Below are 18,176 nucleotides of genomic sequence, written 5' to 3' on the forward strand. Positions count from 1 at the left end.
CGTTCATTTTGAAAAGAAACCTGGGTGCAGGCTACTCAAATGCAGAGTATAGACAGGAAGCATACTGCTGTACTTGTGCTTAACAAAGCATCTGAATAACATCTGTACCTGTGTATAGCTCTGTACTTAAGTATATGGTACACTCATACGACTGTTGAATTTGATACCTGAATAGGGCTTTAGATGTCACTATATGTATGTCATGGGCTGTGTTTGCCTTGGCACGTTGTACTTAGGGCTGGTATGAAATAGGCCTATTTGTGCTGCCCCATGCACAGGATTTTGAGGGTGGTGGTGAAGCTTCTTACCCTCAATTGGCAGTGGAGGAATCAGGATTCCTCTTGACAGCCACTAGGGCAGTTCACACGGCCATAAACTGGGTAGGAGACGAGTCCTGCTCAGTTTCGGGAGATGGGCACGCTCCCATTTTGCGTTCCCATCTAAGATAAAAACAGGAGAAGAGGCAGGACGCTTGATCGTCAGTCAATGATCATAGGCGATTGGCAGGGCGATTTCCCCACCTACCTCATTCAGAAGCTGGAGACGGAATCTAGGTAGGTCCCATCATCCTACCCAGCTGAGGCTTGCCTGACTATCAAGCTCCCTGCCTCCAACCTTGTTTTTTTAATCCAGCACATGATGCAGGACACCCAGCTCCTGAAACTGGATAGAACCCATTTCCTACCCAGTTCATGGTCATGTGAACTGACCTGCTGCCTAGTGACCCCTGTTTCTGATTGTATGCTGGCAGAATCTGCAGTCTGGAGTGGTGCAACCCGGAACAGTTTTCCTCTATGAGCTGTTGTCTGTGCAAGGTGTCAATCTCTGGTGCAGATGCAATACTTAGGCCTCCAAAAATGGATGCCACTGAAGTATTTTGCAAAGGACATTGAGAACACAGCCCTGTTCCTCTGTCTCCTGAGGGAGAACACTAGGATTAATCATCAATCAATTTCTCCTTTGCATTTCTGATGTCTTTTCTCCCGCATTTCACTTTCCTTTCCTTTCCCTTTTAAAAAACACTAATCCACAACACCAAACACATTATCAAGTTTTCAGGGTGGCAGCGGGGGTGGGGTGGGGGGGAATAAATGGATTGAGAAAGAACTGGTAATAAGACTCTAAGAGAATGTGACTTTGAACTAGTGAGAAACATCATCCTCTCTCCCCCACTGTTTGGAAAATTGTATTATCATGCCTGAAAGTTTCACTGTCAGGGAGATTCCTGTCCTCTGCAGCAAGACAAGAGCTGAACCAATACCCATATGGGGAAGGGGAGACAGAATAGAATACCTCTAACTACTGCAGCAGGAATGGCCAACCTGCAACTTTCGAGATGTTGTTGGACTACAACTCCCATCATTCCCAGAAGCAATTGTGTTTGGGGATGATGGGAGCTGTAGTCAGTCAACAGCTGGAGGACCTCAGGATGGCTGTTCCCCTACTATAGTAAGGCTGAACTAGTTTAATCAGTTGATGAATCCACCAAGGCTGTTTCCAATTAATCAGGGCAAAGGAATTTTAATTAGTGAAGGTGAATTTTAATCCAGAGAGCAAAGAGTTCAAGGCACACTAGTTTCAGTTTTGAAGCTATTTTAATTCTGGTATGTTACTGAAATAGGGAATGAAATGAAAAGGAGGAGAGTGGAGGGAGGAGGAGAAAACCGCCTGTTATAATGAGAAAGCCAGTATCAGAAATTGTTCTGAAGAGAGCACGGGAGTGGGGAAATCCATTTTTACCTGGTACAGAAGGGGGCAGCAAGACTCTTGACAAATTCATGATGCTTTGGTCACATTACTATAAAGCCCTAAACAGTTTAGGCCCTGGGTATTTAAGAGTATGTCTTCTTCTCCACAAGCCCCACTGCCTGTTAAGATCATCTGGAGAGGTTCGCCTGGGGTTGCCACCAACTTGTCTGCCGGCTACTCGGGAACGGGCCTTCTCTGTTGCTGCCCCTGGACTTTGGAATGCACTCCCTGTTGAAATAAGAACCTCCCCATCTCTGGCAACATTTTAAAAGGCACTGGAGACACATTTATTCACCCAGGCTTTTAACTAGATGTATGGTTTTAAAATTTTAATGTTGGTTTTAAATGATTTTAATGTTAATGGTTTTAATGTTTAAATGATTTTAATTGATTTATTGATTTTAATTGCTTTTATTTTGATGTTAACTGCCCTGAGCCATTTTTGGAAGGGCGGTATATAAATCAAATACATACATACATACATATACATAAATGAAATAAATTACGCCATTACTGTACTAGCTGCACCAGCTAACAGTGCATTTCCAGGTGCCGTTTTTGACCTTTAAAGCCCTTTATGGCTTAGGGCCAAGTTACCGGAAGGACAACCTCCTTCCACTTGAAGCTGCCCACCATATAAGACCTTTCAGAGAGGCTCTCTTGCACTTCCCGCCACCTTCTGAAGTGCAACTGGTGGAAATACATGAGTGAGTCTTTTTGAGATAGATAGGGGCCCTATCCACCCCCAGCACAGTACCTACAGTGACTGTTGCTGGTATCTATCTTATATTTCTTTTTAGATTGTGAGCCCTTTGGGGACAGGGTTCCATCTTATTTGTTTGTTATTTCTCTGTGTAAACCACCTTGAGCCATTTTTGAAAGGGTGGTATAGAAATCGAATTATTATTATTAATAATAATAATAAACGATAGATAGATAGATAGATAGATAGATAGATAGATAGATAGATAGATAGATAGATAGACAGACAGATAGATACGTGCTGGGGTGGGCTCGGGGGAAGGCAGGATCCTACCTACCTTCCTCCACACAATCCTTGCAACTCCCAGGCTCTACCACACTGCACACTCAAGCGAGCAGCGCAGCAGTGATTGCCACAGTGAGCAGGAGGCGGGGAAAGGCAGCCAGGCAGCCAGAAAACCCACAATGCACCACCCAAAGTGTGTGGTGCATAGGGCTACCTTACCTACCGGATGTCAAGATGCTCCTTCCCCTGGCCTCTATGGGCAAGAGGTCTGCCAGCAGCCCTCTTGCCCATACAAGTGGCCGGTGAAGTAGGAGGCTCACGTGAGTCCGACTACCACACTTTTAGCCCAGGTTTTAAACCCGGCAGAGGAGCAAGGGGATCCGGAGCAATCCTGGCAGTTCTCACAACCAGCCCTACCCCAGGCTAGTCCCCAAACATGTTTGTTTCATAAACTCTCTTAAGAACATTCCCTGTTTGACCGTTACAAAAAGATTCCAAGAAGCAGCAGCACCAATGCCATGACAGAAGCTATGAAGAGATATCACATGTATATAGGAAACAATTATAATGTCCTTCCTTAAACAACCTTTAAATAATACTCACCCAGCATCGGAGCTGTTGCCACACAGTAACACATCCGTGGTGCCCTCTTTGATGAAGTAGTTGTCTGCAACACAAATGTAAAGGTAAAGGTAAAGTGGTCCATCGAGTCGCTGTCGACTCCTGGTACACACCGAGCCCTGTAGTTGTCTTTGGTAGAATACAGGAGGGGTTGACCATTGCCATCTCCCACACAGTGTGAGATGATGCCTTTCAGGATCTTCCTGTATCACTGCTGCCCAATATAGGTGTTTCCCATAGCCTGGGAAACATACCAGTGGGGATTCGAACTGGCAACCTCTGGCTTGCTAATCAAGTCATTTCCCTGCTGCGCCATTAGGTGGCTAACACAAATGTAGTAGCTGTGAATTTCCTATATTTAAGCTGAGGAAGCTGGTAGCTTCTATTGGCCCAATATCTGTAAGTGGAAGAGGCTGTAAAACTCCTTGTATAGAGAAGGTTAGGAAACTAGTGCGGAGTAGGCTAGAATATTTCTTATTGACGTACTAGTTTTCTGTCGGTGGTCTTTGCAAAGAAAGAAGTGGAAGAGCTTTTTAAAAAATGAGATCACAATATGAGAGCACAATATATTGATACTATAGACTTAATCTGGTGGAACAGTCACTCCAGGGAATCCTGGGACAGAGGAGGACAGAGGAAAACAGAGTTTCCAGCAGCCTCCCCAGGCTACAATTCTGAATCTGCACCTCCCAGGGAGCAATCTACTGACACATTCTTTCCCGAGACCCTGGCACATACAGTAGGCTCCTCATGCCGGTAATAAAACATAAGCTGTGCGCACAGCCCTGAAGAGCAGCAGCACTGTTGGAGCTCTTTTTTGAGGGAGGCATAGATGGGCTTCCCATCCAATGGAGCTATTGGAAACTTTGCCATGTGTCCCTGGCATGCAATGCACTTGGTTGAGGAATGGTATTGCAATCTATTTCCAGGAAAGGTTGCCCAGAAGGTATGTTTTCTCCTGAAAAAGAGGTTTTCACCTCAGAAAGCACCGACAGGGGCGTTGCCACCATTAGACAACGGGGGCCAAATGCAACTGGGGCACCAAGATCTGGGGACGCCCACAGCACCCTCTCGCCGGCTGGGAGCATGAGGCACGGGCTTTCACCTGCTTCCAGCTGGTACTTGGTCTACCAGCTCTGTTTTCTCTTCCGTGCTCCAAGTGAAGGAGAGAAAGAAAGCCCCCAGCTGGCGAACTAAGTGCCAGCTGGGAACAGGCAAGGGGCCAGGGGGTCCCCCTTCCCAGTGATGGCCACACCCTCTGCATTGCTGTGCATCTGATGGCAGTGCAAGGGGTGCTGCCAGCATGCACCGGTAATTGGGGAGGGGGCACTGATGGTCGCCTGTTCCTGGGCTGCCAGGAAGCCCCCTACAACCCCCTACAAAGTCTTTGGTATCTTTTAAAGAAATATATATTGAAATACAGTTCCTTGTTTCCCTATGGCTACCCTTTGCCCATTTACACCTGGTTGTTGGCCACCAAGAGGCAGGGGAGGGGGAAGGACCCCATAATGCCTTATGGCAGGTGTATCATCCCAACCCTAGGCCCCCGGAATGGTGGCACCGGCAGCCATGCCGGCCGGATTACAATTCCCATCTACAATGCTCATATGGACTACAACTCCCATATGGTGGACTACAATTCCCATCATCTCCAGACACAACGGCCAAAGGCCATTGCAGCTGGGGATGATGGGAGGTTAGTCCGACGTCATCCGGGAATCTGGGGCTTAGAACCTGTGCCCTATGGAGATCCATGCCTGAACACACAGGAGGGGATGGATCATGCCCATGTCCTCAGTCCACAGAACATCCATCCATAATTCAGCCCACTTTTGGGATGGTCTGCCTTGTTCTCAATTCCGTAGCACATCCAACAGGATAAAGGTATAAAACACAATGCTTCTGCCCCAAGGATTCATTCCAGTTCCTGGTGTCTTTGACTGCAAAATACGCAAGGACCCAAGGCAAACTTGTTTTCAGAGATGTGGCCCTGTTGTATAATCTATCAAGAATGGCTCCTCTTTGTTGTTTTGGAAGTATTTTCTTCCCCTGTTTCCCCCCCTCCACCAGAGAAATGTTGGGTGTGATGGTGCTGAGTGGAACGTAGCTGTCTCTGGATGTGACAAGGCGCCTCGAAAGCAGAACAGCATGACCGTGGCAGGAAGGAATGTTTCACAAGCAGCCTCAAACCAGCTCCAGGGCAGATAACAGATAAAGGGAGCACCGTGGCAATGGAAGGGTTCCAAAAGGGGTGGGAAGGTGGGATGGGAACCACTCTGGGGTAGCGCAAAGACAGCGACAGTTACTTGTGGGGGGGGGGGTCACTTGCTTATATAACTCCATCATCTGACTTAAGCCTGGTTTCAATATGCAGCAGAATGAGGTGGTAGAGTCCTAACGTAGCAAAAAGGAACTGCTCCACTTCAGTCTGCAGTGAGCTCACATTTTTAATGGGGTTTTGGTGTTTAAAAACTCACCTCCTTGGATGTAGAAAGTTAGCACAGTAGAGTGGATTACTAGCAGGTGTGTGCACGGACCAGAACTCGCAGTTCAGTTCAAATTCAAATTGAATTCGAACCACACCATGTGCTGCCGAACCAACCAGCCAGTCCGGTCCATTTGACCAAACCAGTTCAGCGGTTTGGATGGCTAATAAAGGGGAATACTGTGAGGATTCTCTTTTACAAGAACAGGGGTGGGGGACCCTGGCAAGTGTAAGGGGCGGCTGGGCGGGGAAGGCGAGAGAGAAGGAAAGCTCCTTACCCGGCTGGCGCAGCTGCTGGTGCCACTGCTCGCCCTCCCCGGCTTGCCCACTGCTTGCCATGCCTGGCTTGCCTGCTGCTCACCCGCCCTCCCTTCTTTGTTTAGGAAGCCACCCGCATGGCGGAAGAGTGGTTCTGGTCTCCACAGAGGCCATTTGCATGGTGTCTGTGCATGTGCTGATGCCAGAACCACTCCGCCCCTGCGCAGGTGGCTTCCTAAACAAGGGAGGGAGGGTGAGTGGCCAGAGAGCCAGGGAGGGCAAGTGGCAGTGCCGGCAGCCATGCTGGCTGGATAAGGAGCTTTCTACCTCTCTCGCTGCCTCTACTTAGCTGCCCGTTCGTTGCCGAACCGGTTCGCCTGAACCGGGCCTGGTTTGGTTCAATCATGGACCAAACCACCCCGGGTTGGGTCTGCAATCAAACCTCTGAATTGGCCCAGTTTGAGGTGAACTGGTTTGACAACAAACCATTCGTGCACACCACTAATTACTAGACCCTTTCTCCCTGAGGAGCTTGGGTTTTTTTTATTTGTAGGAGAGCATTCAAAAGTCTCCTGCACTGCCACCTGTACATGGAAGCAATAAAATCCACCACCACAGGATTGCACCACCTCATTTTGCTAGATGTGCAGACCAGGCATGGAGCTGATCTACACATTCCTTAGAATGAAGTGGTAAACTGAGTGGCAGAATTCTGGGACTGCACCACATTGACTGCAGGCGGTCATATATTTTTGAATGCTTTTCACATGTAAAAAGTGTGCATGTAGTAGATCAGCACATCAGGGGGAGGGCTGCAACAAACCTTCTCCTATGCTGTGCTAGTTCCTTTTAAGCAAATATTTCCTTTCCGATGAGGAACTCTATAAAAAAGTGATAAATCCTCCCCACCACCACCACCTGCGGCCTGAAATGGTTCAGTCCAGAATTCTGCACTCTCATTCTAATTCTGGGAATGCCCACTGGGGGAAAGAGGTGCAGGACTGGGTCCCACACTCAACAAGACCCCCAAGGTCTATGATTCTGTTCCATGATATGGGGAGAAAATTTCAGGCAGCGGGGAGGCTTAACCATCCCTCTCTCCACCTGCCAGTTCTCCTCTGTGATTTTATTTCTTTTTGAATAAGATGTATATTCTCCCTTTCCCCCTCTTTCCCCCCAAAAATCAAAATTGTGCTTTACCCCTCCCTGCCCCATTATATTTCCTTTTAATTCAGGCACCAGTAACGGATAACTCTGAAGAACTGTGTTTATTATGTGGAAATCCACACAAGCAACCAGCTTCAGCCAAGCTCAGAGTGTCCTGAACTCCCTCCCTCTCTCTAAGCACAGGACTTGAGCCTCACTTGCTAGAGGCCCCTGGGAGGCGGCTTTAAAGCAATCATAACCACATACCACCACATTGCAGCTGTAAAACAATAATCAGGGTGGAAAATGTTTCATAGGCATCCCTGAAATCTCCCTAATGGCAAAACTGAGACACTGATTTCTGCACCCACCAACACTGCACACGTGAAAGACGGGGCACTCTGGTAACATCCCCAATTGATAGTAGGGTTCACTCTCCTTGCCTCTGTTATGCACTGTTAAAGCATCTGCTCCACCTACTCACTGCTTTATTAAGTTAGTACTGCAATTGCCTCTCCTGCCTGGATTCAGAAGCCTGGAGAGTGTTTGTTCTTTTAGTGAAATATATGCTAAAAGAAAATTGTCCAAAACTAGCCTATCAACAGACCAAAATGAACCTCACCAGATGCAGTGTGTGTGAAATGGCGGTACATTGCCTGATGGTTAATATTAATGTGCATGCATTTTATGGGAGGAGAGCTGGTCTTGTGGTAGCAAGCATAATTTGTCCCCTTTGCTAAGCCGTGCCCACCCTGGTTTGCATTTGAATGGGAGACTACATGTGTGAGCACTGTAAGATATTCCCCTTAGGAGATGTGGCCACTCTGGGAAGAGCACCTGTATGCTTGTGTGCAGAAGGTTCCAAGTTCCTTCCCTGGCAGCATATCCAAGATCAGGCTGAGAGAGACCCCTACCTGGAACCTTGGAGAAGCCACTGCCAATCTGCGTAGACAATACTGAACTAGATAGACCAATAGTATGATTTGATATAAGGGAGCTTCCTAAGACACGAAAGGTGATGAATCCTTCCATGCCAAGATTTAACTTCTAAAGACCCTGGGGAGGATGATTAATCCAGAAGATGAACACGAGCCAAACGTGAGATGAAGCAGCTTAAAAAGTGAACACAATTAGGTTGCCTTAACAAACACAACCAGACCTCAAGTAAGAACAGTTCCACTCTATTCTGCACTGGTCAACACTCACTTGGAATATTGTGTCTAGTTCTGGGCACCACATTTTAAGAAGGACATTGATAAACTGGGATGAGAAGGGCAACAAAGATGGTGAGAGTTCCGGAAACCAAAACTTATGAGGAATGGTTAAAGGAATTGAAGATATTTCATCTGAAGAAGAGAAGAGTAAGGGAAGATATAAACAGGGCCGTCCTTAGAGCGGGGTGACCAGGAAGATTGCCCTGAGCCCTGTTCTGGGCACACTGCATCCTGCCTGGCCCTCTTTCCTAGTCCCAACAATTTATCTCCCCCACTTGCAGCCCAGCCGTTTTAAGCACAACGTAGGCTTGCCTGCTATTGAAAGGCTCCCTGCACGATGCACACAGGCAGCTACAGCTCCTTCCCGCTCCACTGCTTCCTCTCAGCTGTTCTGTGAGTGGGCGGGGCTTCCAGAGAGGCCTCTTGCTGCTTGCCTCCCTGAAGCCTGAAGCTCTTCAGCACAGGCTGGCAGGCTGCCGGCTGCAGGGAAAGAAGGAAGGAGGCAGAGTGGCCAGTGCTAGCTGCCCATACCCACCACAGCACTGTGCACACCCTCTGCCCTGCATGCTCCTGCTGACAGTCGGACTCCTCAGACTTAGTAATGGAGGTATAAGGGGATTTCCTTTTTGTGGCTCCCGGAATATTTATGGAATGGCTTGCCATAGGGCTTTGATATCAGGCACAGATGTAGGACACATTAGGAAGGCTCTGGATATTTCAATTGAAATTGATTAGGCAATATATTGATTTTTAATAATCTTTTTAATTTTTTTAACAAATCAAAATGTGGCTTATAAGTGGCTTATTTCATGGCAGAAAATTACAAAAACTTGAGGAATGAATAAATGAATGTGTGTGTGTGTGTGTGTGTGTACATATTTTATAGGGGTGTGCAATTCGGGATTTCGGGTGATTCGGCTCGGACCCGAACCGAATCACCCCTGTTCTGTTTTGTGCCCGAATCTGGGTCACCCGAATCACCCTTGATTCGGTTCGGATTCGGATTTAATCCGAATCTGAATCCGAATCGATTCTGGGGGGTAAAAAGGGGCCCAGGGGCAAAATTTTGGGGTAGGGTGGTAGTGCCCAATGGGTAGAGTCTACCACCCCAATTTCAGGGGGATTGGGCAAAATCCTGATTTTTGGTGAATTTTTAAAGTTTTAGTGACTTTGGGGCAGTTCGGGGGCATAGCATGGGATCTGGGCAAAAGGAGTGGGGTGGGGTGGTAGTGCCTAATGGTTGCAGGCTACCACCCCAATTTCAGGGGGATTGGGCCAAGGGCTGATTTTTGGAAAATTTCTGAAAATTTCATGTCTTTGGGGCATATTGGGGCATATTGGGGCAGAAAGTGGGGCCTGGGGCAGAATAGTGGGGTGGGGTGGTAGTGCCTAATGGGTGGAGGCTACCACCCCAATTTCAGGGGGTTTGCACAAAGGGCTGATTTTTTGAGAATTTTTGAAGTTTTAGTGACTTTGGGGCAGTTTGGGGGCAGAAAGTGGATCTGCCCCAAAATAGTGGGGTGGGGTGGTAGTGCCTAATGGGTGGAGGCTACCACCCCCATTTCAGGGGGATTGGGCAGAGGGCTGATTTTTTGAGAATTTTTGAAGTTTGGGTGTCTTTGGGGCAGATTGGGGGCAGAAAGTGGATCTGCCCCAAAGGAGTGGGGTGGGCTGGTAGATAGTGCCTAATGGCTGGAGGCTACCACCCATCCCCAGTTTAAGAGTGATTGGGCAGAGGGGTGAACTATGGTGAATTTATTTGTATGAGGTTTGTCTTCATAAGGTGAAGTGTGCTAAATTGATTACTTCCTCATATTATTCATAGTAAAGGAAAGTGTGAAAAAGTGAAAGTGGGGTCATGAGAGTTGTTTAATTGAAAAAAATCTCATTTGCTATGATAGAAGAAGAATTCACACCTCTTTTTTCTGAGGTGTGAATTCTCCTTCTATCATAGCAAATGAGATTTTTTTCAATTAAACAACTCTCATGACCCCACTTTCACTTTTTCACACTTTCCTTTACTATGAATAATATGAGGAAGTAATCAATTTAGCACACTTCACCTTATGAAGACAAACCTCATACAAATAAATGCACCATAGTTCACCCCTCTGCCCAATCACTCTTAAATTGGGGATGGGTGGTAGCCTCCAGCCATTAGGCACTATCTACCAGCCCACCCCACTCCTTTGGGGCAGATCCACTTTCTGCCCCCAATCTGCCCCAAAGACACCCAAACTTCAAAAATTCTCAAAAAATCAGCCCTCTGCCCAATCCCCCTGAAATGGGGGTGGTAGCCTCCACCCATTAGGCACTACCACCCCACCCCACTATTTTGGGGCAGATCCACTTTCTGCCCCCAAACTGCCCCAAAGTCACTAAAACTTCAAAAATTCTCAAAAAATCAGCCCTTTGTGCAAACCCCCTGAAATTGGGGTGGTAGCCTCCACCCATTAGGCACTACCACCCCACCCCACTATTCTGCCCCAGGCCCCACTTTCTGCCCCAATATGCCCCAATATGCCCCAAAGACATGAAATTTTCAGAAATTTTCCAAAAATCAGCCCTTGGCCCAATCCCCCTGAAATTGGGGTGGTAGCCTGCAACCATTAGGCACTACCACCCCACCCCACTCCTTTTGCCCAGATCCCATGCTATGCCCCCGAACTGCCCCAAAGTCACTAAAACTTTAAAAATTCACCCAAAATCAACCGTGAACCGAATCACCCGAATTTTTCATGCCCGAAATTCGGGTGATTCGGCTCGTGCCCGAAAAATATCGGGGGACATCGGGGGTGATTCGGTTCGGCCCCGAATCACCCGAAATTGTTCATTTCGGGCACAGATCGTTCTGTGCCCGAAATTTTTTGCACATCCCTAATATTTTATAAATGCACTATGCTCAAGTTGGCTTGCAATCCAGAAGGTCTGAGTGAGAACTGTGAAGCAAGGGGCATGTGTTGTATTTTTATTTTTATTTTCCCCCTTACAAATGCACTATATGTCCAAGCTCATTGGACATGTCCAAAAACCTCACTACTCACACTGTTTACACTGTATGTCATCAGTCAGAATGATTCTGTAATCATATGAAATGTTAAGAAGGCCTCGAACATGCTGATTCGCCCCCAGCCCCGCACCACCCTAGGGGCGGCCCTGGATGTAACATTCAAAGGGGGTGGGTTACAAAACCCCTCCTCTAGCTTTGAGGTGTCCTAGGTAGGCTGGCACCATCCACTTTTTAATATGAGCAGATTCACCCATCCAAGTGGAACATTCTGGTAGAGTAAAGTGGAAAATTCTTCTCTACAGAAAGGCTTAAATTCAAGTAAAACCCTTCCCCAGGAACCACAAAAACCATGTAGTCAGATCCAAGCACACAAACAAATATAAATTCCCTGACACGTCTAGCTAAACTGGTCCCTGTCCTTCCTACTTACTTCCAGGTACGGAACTTCCATTTTATTCCCTGCCCAAGACTGTTAGTCTCTCATTTTCCTACAGTAGTTGCTAATCAGATCTCCTTTAAAGACCATCAGGGAAGAACTGAACTCTAACGCACCCTTTCCCTAGTCCTCTATAGGCTGTCGTCCAGTAAACCCTGCCCCTCACTCTAGACTGGGCGCACAGGGATTTGATTCTCCCAGGCTTTCTTCCTTATTTGGAGAAGCCCACTCTCCAAGCAGTTACTCCAATTGGGGCCTAGTCCTCCCTCAAGCTTGACTATCACTACAGAAGATATGACAACCATCTTCAAATATCTGAAGGTGCTGTTTCAGTAAAGGAGGACTGGCCTTGTTCTCTTTTGCTCTTAAGGGTATAGCTAGAACCAGAGAGTTGAAATTACAAGGATGAAGATTCAAGCTAGACTGTAGGAACAAGTTCCTAACTGTTATTTGACAGTAGAAGAGTCTGCCTTACACACTGGTGGGTTCTCTTTCTCTAGAGTTTCCAGACAGGCTGAATGGCCATCTGAGCAAAGGGCTGAACTAGATTAGAGGTATCTTCTATAATTCTTAGGGTGGCCAGGTGCACATAATCAAAAAAGGAAACATAACGGCAAAAGGCAGGACAAAAAGGGACACACAAATGCAGCTTATGCTATTTTACATATATCGATAAAATTTAAAAATTAATACTATACTTTAAATAAAAACACAATACAACTCACCAAGACTGACCAAGTAACCTGTGTGCCTTGATTATTCTGCTGTCAGGGTACTAACTGTTGAACTTATAAAGGCCCCTGCACTCCTTTCTTAGGGTTCCTTAACCTGAATTTGCTGTAAACCTCAAACTTTAAGCACCTGTAACTAAGTGTCTGGACCTATTAGCTGCAATTCAGGGTGCTCCCAAGGGATTGTCATGCCTGAAACTTTCATCCAACTTGAACAAGAAATGACAAAGTTATTGGCTTTTCACCAGTTGAAGAAGCATCCCTCCATCTCTTTGGTGCTTTCTGAACTTCAAAAGCAGAAACATAAAGGACACCTGTAAAGAAACCCTGGGATTTACCTGTCAGAAATTTGGGGGGCTTGAAGCCCTCCCAGGGAACTATCAGGCCTGAAACTTTCAGCCCATTTAGACAAGAAGTGACAAAGTTATCAATGTTTTCCCCTGAGCCAAGGACGAAGCCTCAGCTCCAAAAGCAGTTTCATACCAGATGTTTGCCAACACTGAACCAGAATCAACCATTCAAACAGAGAATTGTCCAGGTCAAGAGAGGACAGTTGGCCACCCAAATGATCCTATGATTCTACAAATGCCAACTCTAAAATCTTTGAAGTAACAAGGAATTCCCAAAAGACAAAAATAGGAACAGTAATTTTCTAGGGACAAGGCCTATGAAAGGATGACTGTTCTTGATATACAGAGACAAGTTGGTGTGAATGGATTTATCAAGGTCCAGAAAAGAACTAAAGAACTGGGAGAACTTAAGCATGACAGAAACCTTATTCATCGGTTGCAGGCTATACTAGAAAAAGTTAGATCCCTCAAAGAGATGTCTCTTGACTCCTCCTCCCATGCCCGGCCTGTACAAAGCCCCTCCCCTTTCTAAATGGATGATTAGAAACTGGCTTCTAAAGATCAGGAAATATTCATTCTCTCAGCTAACTAAACCTTGTCTCAGACAGAGGTGAAAAATCTGCCAACATATCTTTTCAACCACAACAATAAATTGGAGCAGAAAGCCAGCCTTTCAAACTACAAAGGAACTTTAGTCACAGCATTCTGATTGCCTCATACAATGCAGAAAGACACCAGAAAGGAAATTAGGTAGGTGAGACCAGATGGCCTTTGAGACAGTGAGGAAACTCACATCACAAGAAGATCAGAAACAGCCCGTTGACAGAACATTTCCCCCAGTAGAATCTATCTTCCTCACCTCAACCATAAAATCTCTGGGTGATCTTAGGAAAGCTGTTCTCTTTTATCTTGACCCCAATCTGGAATGTGGGGTTAATAGCACTGGCCTCTCTTCCAGAATTATTTTACGGATTATCGGGACAACGTATACGTGAAGAACTGTGAACAACTAGATGTGTGTAAGTCTGTGGGTGGAAACTGCTTTTAGGCATCATAATTAATATCAAGAACTGTGTTCTGTTATATAGCAGCTTGAATCCTACCCTTGAAACCCTATTTTGCACCCCACGTTTTGAGAGCCAGTGTGCTTTAGTGGATTTAGTGTTGGGCTTGGACCTGGGAGATCTGGGTTCAGATCTTTGCTCTGCCATGAAGGTCACTGGGTGACCTTGGCGGAATCACTTTATCTCAAGCCAAATTTAGCTCCCAGGGTGGTTGAGAAGATAAGATGGGATAAGCTTCAGATACACTGCTTGGAGCTCCTTGGAGGAAATGAAGGATATATGTAAAAACTGTGAAGAACTATATAATAATAATTATTAGGGCTGTGTGTCATGTTGGATCTGAGAGGCATGTTGGGCCCGATATGCCACCTGTTGAGCATTAACAGACGGAGTTCCACCATGATAGTAGGGAGGCCTGAAAGTCGGAGATCTTTACAGTTGTGATGGAACTCAGTCAATTGCACCTCGCCTTCCCTTCCCTCTCCTCCTCCACCCCTTACCTGAGACTGGGTGAGGACCAGGAGGAAGCATACATGATCTCCTCTTCTCTCCATACAGAATACTAAGCCAACAGTCTTGCCACTTGCATTCTGGCATGGCTTCTGTATAAAAGGTTTCCCCCCTTAAAATTCCCTTTTTAGGGCCCTAAACAGCGCTGGGGAGTGCGAGAATTACAGGACTGAGGAAGGATGGGAGAGTAAGGCATTGCAGCAGAGGATGCAGGGAGCAACACAAATGTCAGAATTCTGACCTAATCTAATTCAACACCCCCTCCCAACAGTGGGGAGGGGCAATGTTGGCCCCTCCCAACAGTCTCAGCATTGGGTCAGACTGAATCAGAATCCGACATTTTGGGTCATGCACATGCCTAATGTTTGGATTCTATAATTAGGGTAGAGTCTGTAATGGAGGTATCCAGCAACTCCTCTTATGTGATCAGACTGGATCACTTTCAGTTTGTGACTCCTGAGGATGTGGACATGCTGCTTTGGACTGTGCTTCCTACCACCTGCTTTCTGAGGGAGGGCAGGATGCTTCTTTGACTTAAGGAGGTTCTCATTAGACCATACCCGAAAATACCTACATTGGACCCTCAGAGTTAGGCAACTATGAGCCCATCTCTAATTTCCAGTGGTTGGGCAAGGTGATTGAGAGGGTGGTGGCCTCTCAGCTCCAGACAGTCCTGGAGGAAACTGATTATCTAGACCCATTTCAAACTGGCTTTTGAGCAGGCTATTGGGTTGAGACTGCATTGGTTGGTCTGATGGATGATCTCCAAATAGGTATTGACAGAGGGAGTGTGACTCTGCTGATCCTTTTGGATCTCTTGGAAGCTTTTGATACCATCGACCATGGTATCGTTCTGGGTCGCCTGACGGAGGTCTGATTGGGTGGCACTGTTTGACAGTAGTTCTATTCCTACCTTCTTAGGTAGATTTGAGATGGTGTCATTTGGAGACTGCTGCTCTGCAAAGTGAGAGTTACTGTATGGAGTTCCACAAGGCTCCATACTGTCTCCAATGCTCTTTAACATCTACATTAAACCACTGGGAGAGATAATCAGACGTTTGGTGCAGGGTGTGATCAATATGCTGATGCCACCCAAATCGATTTCTCCCTTTCAACTTTATCAGGAAATGGCATAACCTTCCTAAATGCCTGCTTGGAGGCAGTAATGGGCTGGATGAGGGATAACAAACTGAAGTTGAATCCAAATAAGATGGAGTTACTGATGCGGGGTGGCCACCCAATGCTGCAGTGGGGAAGCAGCCTGCCTAGAGGTCAGGAGGCAGTTCGAACCTCCGCTGGTGTGTTTCCCAGAATATGGGAAACTCCTCTATCGGGCAGTAGCGATATAGGAAGGTGCTGAAAGGCATTATCTCATACTGCATGGAAAATGGCAGTGGTATATCCCTCCAGAATTCTAACAAAGAAAACCACATGGCTCTGTGGTCGCCAGGAGTCGACACCGACTAGACACCAGGAGTCGACACTGACTAGACAGCACAACTGATGCGGTGTAAGGGTGGGTCAAGACCTGAGAGATAGTTTAGATCTTCCTGTTCTGGATGGGAGTACACTCCCCCATGACAGATCAGACATGTAGCTTGGGAGTGCACTTGGATCCAAAACGCTCTCTGGTCTCTCAAACTGAGGCAACGGCCAGGGCCGCTTTTTATCAGCCCATTTCTGGAGGCAAATGACAGTAGTACAAGTACTAGTAGTAGGTACTAGACTAGTAAGTACTAGACAGTTGGAGGCAAAAACAGTAGTACCAATGTTGGTAACCTCCAGGCTTGACTATTGTAACGCTCTCTACGTGGTGCTGCCTTTTTATGTGGTCCAAAAACTACAACTGATACAAAATGTGGCAGCCAGGTTGGTCTCTGGGACAACCCAAAGGGTTGTATATATAATACCGATTCTGAAAGAATTCCACTGGTTGCCAATATGTTTCAGGGTGAAATACAAGCTGCTGGTTGTTACCTATACAGCCCTGAGTAGTTTCGGTCCAGGGTACTTAAGAGAGCACCACCTTTGTCATGAACCCTGCTGCCTATTAAGATCATGTGGAGAGGTCTGGTTACTGTTGCCTCTGGCTTGTCTGGTAGCAACTCAGGGCAGGCCTTCTCTGTAGCTGCCCCAGGGCTTTGGAATACACTCCCTGTCAGAACAAGAGCTTCTCCATCTCTGATTGCTTTTTAAAAGACCCTTAAGACACATCTGTTTTCTCAGGCTTCTAATTAAAAAAAGAAAAAAACCGGCTGGATTTAATTTTTTTTTTTTAAATAGGCCGGAAAAAACAGGCTAGAAACTAACATTGGTACAGAATGTGGCAGCCAGATTGGTCTCTGGGACAACTCAAAGGGACCACATACTGTAACACCTGTTTTAATGGAACTGCACTGGCTGCTGATGTTTCTGGGTGAAATACAAAGTGCTGGTTATTACCTATAAAGCCCTTAACGTCTTGGGTCCAGGCTATTTAAGAGAGCGCCTCCTTTGTTATGAACCCTGCCGCCTGTTCTTCTGGAGAGGTCCGGTTACGGATGCTACCAACTCGTTTGGTGGCAACCCAGGACCGGGCCTTCTCTGTGGCTGCCCCAGGGCTCTGGAATATGCTCCTTGCTGAAATAAGAGCATCTCCTTCTCTGTTTGTTTTCAGGAAGACCCTCAAGACTCCCCTGTTCTCCTAGGTTTTTAATTAGAATCAATACTTTTAATAATTTGTTTTAATAATTATGTTACTGTTTTTATTTCTGTTTTTATGCTACTGTTTTAATTGTTTTGTATTTTGATCTGTGCTGATTTTTAAATATTGTTTTAAATTTCATACACTGCCTAGAGATGTACATATCAGGTGGTATGAAAATATAATAAATAAAATAAATAATAAAGAAATAAAATTAATTTTAAACTGTTTAATGGTTTTACTCTGTGAAATTGCTTTATGTGTTTTATTCTGTTAAAGTGTTTTGTTTTATTCTTATATTGTAACTTGGATTATGTACACTATATATATATATATATATATATATATATATATATATATATATATATATGAATGATGCAGTACATAAATATGAGAGAGAAAGAGAGGGAGGGAGGGAGGGAGGTTTATTAGTAGGGCGGTGCCCTTCAGAAATATTGGAATTCAATTTCAGAATTCCCAAACCCTACCACAAGGAGGCAGTCATTTGCAGGGCAACTGCTGCCCCAAGTAGGATAGGGGTGGGTGGGGAGTGGGGGCCCTTTAAAAGCCGCCCAGCACTGTGGCAGGGAAAGCTGAGCCGCTGCGGTAATTCTTGAGAGTGCCCAAGGGCAGGTGGGGAGTGATGCAGGGTGGCTGGGAAGTGCAGGGATGCCTGGGGGCTGTAGCTCCTCCCGAGCTTCTCTATATGGTAACGGGACAACTACAACAATAATAATAACTAGATCTGTGTCCTTTAGAAAGCTTAGAGTTCGATATGGGAGAAGCTCTGGGAGGAACTACAGCCCCCAGGCATGCCTAGGCTTCCCAGCCACCCCGTGTGTATGTCCCCAGCCTCCCCTGCATCGCTCCCCACCCATGTGTCACTGAATTCCTGGCTAAATTCCTTCACTGAATGGGAAGTTTGGTTCTG

General features: G+C 46.2%; 1 protein-coding gene across 13 annotated transcripts in view; it reads right to left on the bottom strand.

The window, feature by feature from the left end:
* The window catches only part of LOC128329198 (sodium channel protein type 5 subunit alpha-like), a 371,320-nt gene that overhangs the window by 182,998 nt on the left and 170,146 nt on the right, over nucleotides 1–18,176 (bottom strand). For all 13 annotated transcript variants that reach the window (XM_053259890.1, XM_053259889.1, XM_053259895.1 and 10 more), the window contains one exon: nucleotides 3,341–3,404. In XM_053259890.1, the coding sequence (XP_053115865.1) occupies nucleotides 3,341–3,404 (64 nt within the window). The remainder of the gene's footprint in view (nucleotides 1–3,340; nucleotides 3,405–18,176) is intronic.

This window comes from Hemicordylus capensis, chromosome 6, assembly GCF_027244095.1.
Source record: "Hemicordylus capensis ecotype Gifberg chromosome 6, rHemCap1.1.pri, whole genome shotgun sequence".
In the NCBI taxonomy this organism is placed as follows: Eukaryota; Metazoa; Chordata; class Lepidosauria; order Squamata; family Cordylidae; genus Hemicordylus; species Hemicordylus capensis.